Below are 10,204 nucleotides of genomic sequence, written 5' to 3'. Positions count from 1 at the left end.
CCACACCACCCCCACCACCCCCACCCCCACCACCACGGGTCTGGATACACCTCGCTTCTCTCCTCACCCTCCGCCGTCGCCCCTGTCCCCCCTCGCGGGTCCCCTGCGCTGTCCAAGAAGCGGCCCCCTGCACAGGACAAGTCGTCATCCAATGACAAGTCCTCCTCTGGCACCAAGAGCGAGGCTTCCTCCAAGAGGAAGGACTCGTGTGAAGGGAGAAAGAAGGACGGTGAGAACAAGAAGAAGGACTCTTCCACCACAGCAGATAGCGGCAAAAAGAAGGATTCGGCGGACAACGGCGGTAAAAAGAAAGACGGCGCCGAGGGCGGTAAGAAGAAAGACGGGAGTGGTGACAGCCACAAGAGTGTGAAGAACGGAGAGAACCCCAAGAAAAACGGTGGGAGAGACGGCGGCGCCCACAAAAAGGACGGCGACCGGAAGAAGGACAACAACAGCGGCAGCAATGGGCACAGGACCAAAGACGGGACCAGCGGCAAGCCCGCCTCCAAGAAGAAGACGTCTGGCACCGAGAAGAAGAAGAAGAACAACAGCGGTGGCGCCGAGAAGGGGGAGAGCAGCAGTGGAGCGGACAGCAGCAGCAGCAGCAGCAGAAGCAGTGGTGACGGCCGAGAAGAAAGCATTCCGGAGCACGGCTGGGTATGGGTCGGGGAGCCCGAGACCAAGAAGGTGGTGAGCGTGGTAAGTGGGGAGGATGACGACATGGGGAGAATGATGATGAGGATGATGATGATGATGATGATAAGGATGATGTTTGATGACGCATACTGTACCGTGACCCACTGGTGCAGAGTCCAGCACGGGTCTGATTCTCATTCCTGTGCAAACTACTACCCTTGCTGAAGGGTAGAAAATGAAAGTAGATTTTATTATCATTGTTGATTCTAAAATGTAGTGCCTATCCTCAGTCAGAAATCAGGTTCTAAGCGCTTCACAAAAACACAGTCATTCGCGCAACAGGCTGTCTGCCTGAGTACAGGCAACTGACAGCATCATTTTGCCGCTTTTCGTTCATTTCCCGTGTCATTCAGCCAGGCTTTCATCTACCTTTAGTTTCCAGGCTTGGGGTTGGAGAACGAGACTTACCTGTCGGGTGAAGTTTTGATTCAGAGTTCTATGTTGTGAGAGGGCGACCTGAAAGAACCGCCGTTTCCTCTCATAGGGTAGAACTGAAAGAGGGAAATGAGCACATGCATGTGCGCGCACGCGTGCACACACACACACACACACACACACACACACCAAATGAATTGTTTTAAGACCAGATATGTCAGTAATGTTTCTTGCATCTTTGGTGCTCACATAACAGCCAATCATACACCAACTTGCGATATGTTAAAGTCTCACATCCCTGAACTGAAATCATCTTCGGTGTTGACAATCTTCAGCAGTCCATTGCTAATGTATGACTTTTTCAACTCCTTTTTAAATAGTCCAGTTGGTTCGCTGTTATAGTTTTTCATCAGAAATATGTTATTATGCTTTAAAAAAAAAAACAAAAAAAAACCAACTTAAGTCAATCATTTTCTGTATGTAACGCACGCATGCACACTTTCGCTTACTCGCATGCATACACAGTAATTTCTTCCCCCCGCCCGCCCCCCCCAATCAATGTTTTTTTCCTACCCTCGTCTGATATCACTTACAGTGAAAAGACGTTAAACTAAAGAACGAACCAACACTCCAAAAACGAACCTACCTACCTTTCCAGGCCCATGATCATGTTTGCCCTCAGCCAGAGATAGACATTATCAGTGGTGCACACACACACACACACACACACACACACACACACACACACACACACACACAGAGGAGCGCTGTATGTTCACTGTGAATCAGAACATCTCCGACCCTTTGGCCTGACCCCCCCCCGTCATCAGGGCCATCCATCCGGGGCATCCCTCATCTCCACCAAGGTCTGTGGCCTGCTGTTGGAAGTGCCTGGTGTTGCTTCTTTGGCCTTTCTTTTTCTTATCTTTAAGACAGGATGTGTGACTTTTGTTCTTTTTTTTTGTTTGTTTGTTTGTTTTTTAATCTGTTGAGAGAAATGAAGCGAGTCCCGAGGATGGAGGAGGAGCAGGAATTTTGTTTAAATGTCCCACCACACATACTGGTAATTGGAGACTTCTTCTTCTTCTTCTTCTTCTTCTTCAGCAGCATTCGTGAGCTGCAACTCCCACGTTCACTCGTATATACGTGAGTGGGCTTATATGTGCATGACCGTTTTTTAACCTGCCATGTAGGCAGCCATACTCCGCTTTCGGGAGTCTGCATGCTGGTTATGTTCTTTGTTTCCATAACCCACCGAACGCTGACATGGATTACAGGATCTTTAATGCGCGTATTTGATCTTCTGCTTGCGTATACACACGAAGGCGGTTCAGGCACTGGCAGGTCTGTTGACCTGGGAGATCATAAAAATCTCCACCCTTTACTCACCAGGGGCTGTCACTGTGATTCGAACCCGGGACCCTCAGATTGAAAGTCCAACGCTTTTAACCATTCAGCTGTTGCGCCCGTCAGGCAATTGAAGACATTTTGTGAACGAATTGATTTTCATGTTTGAATGAATGTTATGTAAAAGGTAGGAGAGGAGCATGGAATGGCGGCGTGAGGGGCGTACTTTTCACGCCTGAATTCTGTCTTTTTTTTATCTTTTTTTTTTCCTTGCTAAGGAAGGATTCATAGAATGGGTTTCTGTTTATGCGCATTGATTGATCAGAACGATAAATATGAAAGCATTGATTTTTTTTTCAGTGATATCAAAATGACAAATGGAAGCCTTTTTTTTTTTTTAAAGACAGTTGGAAGCATCAATTAATGATGGTTGATAAGATAAAAAATAACAAATGGAGCAACTAATCAGTCAGTTAATTAGCTGACTGAGTTACCAACTAAATAATTAATGATGATGCCTGTATCTCAATCTTTTGCCTTCTTCTTATCTTTCGCTGCACTATATTTTAATGCACCTGCCATTTATCATCATAGTTTAGTGTTATTATGATTTATTTATTCCTTCTTTATTTTTCCAATTTTTTTAATTTATGTTTTATTTTTTTCCTCAAGGCCTGACTTAAGTGTGTTGAGTTACGAATGCGTTAGTCCGAATGCAATGGCACGTCCTTGAGACACTGTACTGAACTGATGATGCCTGTTCTCTCCGCCCTGCCACCCCCCCCCCCCTCCCCCTGCTCCCCACCACACACACACACCCTCTCCATACCCCCACACACCCCTCTTCCCTAGCAGTCCCAGCCTGTTCAAAATGGCCTTTGGATGTGACAAAGCATAGTTCTTTGTCTTCTTCACACTCTGCACTCGCCTCCACTGTAGTACTTGTGTGGGTTGTGTTTAAACACGCAAATGTGTGTGTGTGTGTGTGTATTTTGTGCCTTTTTTTTTCCTGTGATTATTCATATGTCTGCAATTTGTAGTGTTGTATTGGTGGATACAGGTTTTGTTTTCCACTTCTATGTGGGATTGCACTGGCCATTAGTGCCGCAGTCTTGAGGGCTAACTAGCCTTTGGGAACAAAACCCAACGCCAACTGTCCTAAAAACCTGTGGCTGAGAGAGTGGGGGTGTAACTTGGGCAAGACACTCTCCATCATAATCAAATTCTAGCCCAAATATAGTCAGGACAGCAGTTGCCTCCTCTGTTGTTCTGGTGATCGTAGTCGGACACAACTGATTATCATACATGGTGGTGTGTGTCCATCGAGATCGATGATGACCATCATTGTCATCCAGCTGGGGGATGGGGGGAGGGTGGTGGTGGTGTGTGGGGGGGGCATGCTCATGAATCTATCTGTGAATGCGCAGATGGCTGAATAGTCCAATCTGCGCACGAAATGTTCGCTGACAGTTGGGGCAGACAAAGACAGGCATATCATTGCCAGGGAGCTTGTTTGCCCGTGACTTTCTGGCCTGCCTCTTCTGAACAGCTGCAGCAGTCCTGTTGGCCTCACACAACTTGGCGCCTTTGTGCACAGCAGCGTGCCATTTGTCACGGTCCACTGCAGATTCCTCCCAGGAGTCAGGGTTGGTATCAAATGCTTTCAGAGAGACTTTCAGAGTATCTTTTTATCATACATACGAGGCGCTTGGAGCCCACCTGTGAGGAGTTTAGTACCACATAAGTACAATATATTATGATTATCATTATTATTATTATTATTATCACAGCACTGGGACCAGCCCTCGGAGGAGCGTCAGTGTTACCGGGCCATCCGTCACAACACCCACGGCGACGTCATCTGTGTGCGCGACTGCGTGCTGCTGCGCTCAGGGTGCTGCAAGTCGGACGTCCCCTACGTGGCCAAAGTGGGCGCCCTCTGGGAGCATCCCAAGACCAGTCAGTGTGCTTTTTGTCTCTGTGTGTGTGGGGGGGGGTGGGGGGGGGGGGTAAGGGGGGCGGGGTGTGTGTGTATTAGGAGGGAGGTGTCTTGGACTTGTGTATGTGTGTGCACGTGGGGGTAATTGGGTGTTGTGTGTACTGTATGTTGGTGTGTATGTGTGTGTGTGTTTGGAGGTGGGGGTGGATGTGTGTGTGTGTGTGTGTGGTTGGGGGGTAGGGTGCATCAGTTTGTCTTCGTGTGCATGTGTGTGTGTGTGTGTGTGTGTGAATTTTTGTGTGTGAATGTATGTGTTTAAAATGTGTGTTTGTATTTCTGTTGGGGTGAGATTTGGAGGTGTTGTGTATACAGTGTGTGCACAGGTTTAAAGGATTTGTTAAGAAGTTAGAATAAAAATGACATGCTTTTTTGATGTATATAGATAAACAGACAACTGTCTGATAGACATATATAGATCTACATAAATAGACAGAAAGATGTATATTTATGATGCTATCAACCAGAAGTAGACAACAGTTAATACACGTTGTTTTTTCTTCCCCAAAAGATGATGAGTCTGCTGTAGAACTGCCAGCTGAAAGCAGAGAACGGGTTATACATGTTGTTTTTCCACAGAGATTATGATGAGAGTGTATATATATATATATATATTTTTGTGGTAACTACAACTACAACTGAAAACAGAGAATAGTTTATACTGGAGTGTTGGCCTGGAGGTAACACGTCCACCTAGGAAGCGAGAGAATCTGAGCACACTGGTTCGAATCACACCGGCAGTCACCAGTATTTTCTCCCCCTCCACTAGACCATGAGTGGTGGTCTGGACGCTAGTCGTTGAGATGAGATGATAAACCGAGGTCCCGCATGCAGCATGCACTTAGCGCATGTGAAAGAACCCACGGCAACAAACGGTTTGTCCCTGGCAAAATTCAGTAGAAAAATCCGCTGGAATAGGAAAAGAAATAAAATTGCAGGCAGGAAAAAAATACAAAAAAATGGGTGGCACACTCAGTGTAGCGACGTGCTCTCCCTGGGGAGAGCAGCCTGAATTTCACTCAGAGAAATCTGATGTGACAAAAAGAGTAATACAAAATACATGTTGTTATTGTTTGTTTTTCCCCCACAGAGGAGATGATGATGAGCTTGCTGTGGTACTACCAGCCGGAGCACACAGAGGCAGGGCGCAAGAAGGCCAACCTGGACAACGAGGTCTTTGCCTCGCGCCATCGGGACGAGAACAGTGTGGCCTGCATCGATGACAAGTGCTTCGTGCTCACCTTCGACCAGTACTGTCGGTGAGTGGCCTCTCACCTTCACGGAGTTAATTTTGTTTAATGTCCCGTCACACATATTGGTGATGGTAGGCATTTTGCGAGAGTGTTGATTTTTTTTTTTTTTTTTTTACATTTGAGTATTATGGTTTATTTAGGAGAGGAGGGGGAGTGGGTATATGGTGAGTTGGGGGGTGGGGGGGGGGGAAACCGGGTAAATGCAGGGTGGAATTTGAAATAGAATTATCTGTATACAATTACAGATAATTACTTAATGGGCTTCATAAAAGAGAAGTCATTAATCTGACAAGTGAAACAACTGATAATGAATGTTAATTACTTTATGGGCTTCGTAACAGAGAAGTCGTTAATGTAGCAAGTGAAACAACTGATAATGAATGCTGAAAGTAAAAAAAAAACATCAATGTTCTCAGTCACTTGAGACGACACACTTTCGTGCTGGTAATGCTTCATCAAATCAGTCTAAAATTATATGCTTGATTGTCACATTACTGAAGCATATGCACTTTACATCAGAGCAATGTTTAGTCCTTAATGAATTTGATAATAGTCTGAAAATAAAACTTTGAATTGCTCTGCAAATTGGACCAAAGTCGGAAAGAGCCCACTGATGAGGTTTTAGAGTTGAATGAAAGTACTTATGAAAATCCCCTTTCTAGTTTTTGACTTATTTCCTTGTATGACAATTGGCAATATACTTTTTTTTACTACCTGTATAATTCTCACCTTTGTCCATTCATTCTTTGACGTCTTTTCACTCTAAATGATATCAAACACACACACACACACACACACACACTCTCTCTTTCTCTCTCTCTCTCTCTCTCTCTCTCTCTCTCTCTCTCAGACAGTTCCAGTGTATGTTTATGACCATGGTGACGGTTCCAGTGTATGTTTATGACCATGGTGACGGTTCCAGTGTATGTTTATGACCATGGTGACGGTTCCAGTGTATGTTTATGACCATGGTGACGGTTCCAGTGTATGTTTATGACCATAGTGACAATGTATGTTCATAATCATAGTGACAGTTCCAGTGTATGTTTATGATCATAATGACGGTTCCAGTGTATGTTTATGACCATAGTGACAATGTGTGTTCATAATCATAGTGACGGTTCCAGTGTATGTTTATGATCATAGTGACGGTTCCAGTGTATGTTTATGACCATGGTGACGGTTCCAGTGTACGTTTATGATCATAGTGACGGTTCCAGTGTATGTTTATGACCATAGTGACAATGTATGTTCATAATCATAGTGACGGTTCCAGTGTATGTTTATGACCATAGTGACGGTTCCAGTGTATGTTTATGACCATAGTGACGGTTCCAGTGTATGTTTATGACCATGGTGACGGTTCCAGTGTATGTTTATGACCATGGTGACGGTTCCAGTGTATGTTTATGACCATAGTGACAATGTATGTTCATAATCATAGTGACAGTTCCAGTGTATGTTTATGATCATAATGACGGTTCCAGTGTATGTTTATGACCATAGTGACAATGTGTGTTCATAATCATAGTGACGGTTCCAGTGTATGTTTATGATCATAGTGACGGTTCCAGTGTATGTTTATGACCATGGTGACGGTTCCAGTGTACGTTTATGACCATAGTGATGGTTCCAGTGTATGTTTATGACCATAGTGACGGTTCCAGTGTATGTTCATGACCATAGTGATGGTTCCAGTGTATGTTTATGACAATAGTGACGGTTCCAGTGTATGTTCATGACCATGGTGATGGTTCCAGTGTATGTTCATGATCATAGTGAGGGTTCCAGTATATTTTCATGATCATAGTGACGGTTCAAATGTATGGTCATGATCACAGTGACAGTTCCAAAGTATGCTTATAATCATGGTTCTTCTTCTTCTTGTCCATACCAGGTACCAATCTGAGATGTTGCGTATAGAGCAGCATGCCTCCCCCCGCACCCGTATCGTCCCTGACCTTGAGCGCTCCAGTGACTCGGACGCCAGCCTGCCTCGCCGGGAGCTGCCCAACGAAGAGGTGGACCCCGACAACATCTTCGTCTGTCGCAAAGTCTACGACTTCCGCATGAAGCGCATTTTGAAAAATCCAACATAATGCCTCCTGTTGTTTAGTGTGAATGCTGGTATAACAACACGGCGCAAATGAGAACACGTTTTTTGGTTTGTTTGTTTGTTTGTTTTGTTATCAAGGCGGATTTGTTGCCAGTACCAGTGTGGAGTGTGTGAATCCAAGTTTACGGATGAAAATCAAATCATGGGGACACGATTCGAAAAAGAAGAAGAGGCAGCTTATGTTTTATATTAAAACAAATGAGCAAACTTTGCGGCAAATACACACCTGCGACTTCTGAGTTTTTTTTGTTGTTTTTTTTGTTTTTTTGGCCCATCTCTCTCTCTCTCTTTTTCTCTTTCTCGCCCTCAGGGTGTCAGCAGATTTGACCAAACGGGAGCAATAACGGACGACAATAATCCTAGGAAGGAAGTGAGGGAAAGAACAAGGTTTGGTGAGAGGAAGGGGGGAGGTGATGAAGACCATCATGTTCCCCTCCCCCCCCACCCCCTTAGCCCACTGTCCCTTCCCCCCTCGTCACCGTGTGCCTGATGTTTTCTTCAGACAAGTGAGTGAGACGAGGAGAAACCAGCCATTGATGCCCCAAGCCAGAAGTCTTCATCGGGGGAGTGCCCAGAACGCATCGGATCCTTCTTGCGCACGTGTGTTCCTGTGTGTGTGCGCGTGTACTTTGTGTGGTGTGCGTACGTGCATCTTGTGTGATGTGTGCGTACGTGCATCTTGTGTGATGTGTGTGTACGTACATCTTGTGTGATGTGTGTGTACGTGCATCTTGTGTGTTCCATGTGAAAGAGAAAGCATGAGAACTCTCTGTGTGTTGTGTTGAAAAAAAATAAATAAATAAAGAGAGAGAGAAAGAGGTTGCGTTGTATTGTGGTGGGCAAAAAATCTACAAGAGGATTAATCTGACCAGTGAAGAATCTGACTGAGTGTGCCCATGTGTCTGTGTACACACCCATGATCATGTCATTTGATCACACCACTTTTTAAAAAGGCAAAAAAAATTAAAATAAAAAAAATCCCCCCCTCCCCCCGCCCCCCATCTTCTTGCCCCCCCTCCCCCCCTACCCCCCCAACTTTCATAATAATGATCAACGGACAATGTTGGGGGCTGATGACGCATTTTTTTCAGTCACACTTCTACTGCACACAGCTTGTTGAGGAAACGCAAAAAAACAAAAAAAACAAACAAAAGAAACTACTTCTGACTGACGTGGGACATGGAGTGGAAGGGAAAGTGAGGGAGAAGCGGTGACTTGTGCTGCGGAGAGAGAGCAAGTTGTGTTTTCTCGGCTGAAGTGGGAACAGTTGTTCCATGTGACACAACAGTCTGATCGGACAGCTTTTCTGTGGAGCATAAATGAATGTGCAGCTTTCCTGAAAGAGAGCAGGACACGTGAGTTTTCCAGGAGACGACAGAAGAGATGACTGAGTGATGAACCATGTGTGTGCGTGTGCATGTGTGTGTGTGTGTGTGTGTGAACGAGTCAAGAGTGTCCATTGTCCAGATGGAAGCGATGTCAACAGTTTCAAAGGGGACTGATTCTTTCGTCGTCGACCATGAATGATGATACCACCCAAAGTGCATCTCTCGCTCTGGAGTCACAACCAAAACAAGAAGTCATAATACCAAACAGCTGGGGTTGTTTTTTTGTTGTTCTGTGTGGGTGTGCATGTGATTTTTTTTTTTTTTTTTTTTTTTTTTTTTTTTTGCCTGTGATGTTGTGAAAACTTGGACAGTATAGTGTTTCTTTTTCCACAGCATAAAAATATTTTAAAAAATCACAAGATGTTGACCGATTTAATCCCACTGAGTGAGCAATTGGTGTAGAAGTGGTGATGATTGTTGACTGGTGCACTGTAGGTGAATGACAATTGCAGTGCGTGTTCATTACAGTGTGTGTATGTGTGTGCATGCATGAATGAGTGTGTATGTTTATGCCACACTGCATGGTGACGATGTGAGTTGGTACACACTGTTACTGTCATTTCCAGAATTGCCTGTATTTTTTTTTTTCTCTTTTGGACCATGGTAATGAGGCTGTATTGACGTGGATTGAAGTACATTGCATGGTTTTCTCTCTCTGTGAGTTCAACATGTACCTGTGGAAACGTTTGGATTCCTGAACTGGGCGTGTATCATTCTCACTAGCATTGTCTGGATCACAAGCACTGAATAACACATCTCAGAACACTTTGTTTTGTATTTGCTGAATAAGGAAACACGACTTCATAGTTATGATCAAAAATAAATCTTGCCACAACAACAACAAAAAGTGTTCACACTCCCCAAACATGGTAAGTAACCAAGTTGGCCAGAATTTTGTCAAGAGTCACGTCCCTTGCCTGATTGCTTCAACACAATTGGAAGATTGAAAAACCAGTTTGATGAACTGGGATTCAGTGTGAGAGCACTTGCTTCAACATGGAGCAGAATTAGTGTAAAATGTGATGCAATGTTG

General features: G+C 44.6%; 1 protein-coding gene across 1 annotated transcript in view; it reads left to right on the top strand.

Moving 5' to 3' along the window:
- The window catches only part of LOC143296622 (uncharacterized), a 132,148-nt gene extending 123,793 nt beyond the window's left edge, over positions 1–8,355 (top strand). Inside the window, exons 4-7 of the mRNA XM_076608652.1 lie at positions 1–699; positions 4,209–4,377; positions 5,505–5,673; positions 7,565–8,355. The exon at positions 1–699 is cut by the window's left edge and continues 332 nt beyond it. Coding sequence (XP_076464767.1) covers positions 1–699; positions 4,209–4,377; positions 5,505–5,673; positions 7,565–7,766 — 1,239 coding nt within the window. The 3' untranslated portion in view covers positions 7,767–8,355. The remainder of the gene's footprint in view (positions 700–4,208; positions 4,378–5,504; positions 5,674–7,564) is intronic.
- The last annotated feature ends 1,849 nt before the right edge of the window (positions 8,356–10,204 follow it).

The sequence above is a fragment of the Babylonia areolata genome, chromosome 21 (genome assembly GCF_041734735.1).
Source record: "Babylonia areolata isolate BAREFJ2019XMU chromosome 21, ASM4173473v1, whole genome shotgun sequence".
In the NCBI taxonomy this organism is placed as follows: domain Eukaryota; kingdom Metazoa; phylum Mollusca; class Gastropoda; order Neogastropoda; family Buccinidae; genus Babylonia; species Babylonia areolata.
Note: the sequence above shows the minus strand (reverse complement) of the source record. Positions and strands in the feature narration are given on the sequence as shown.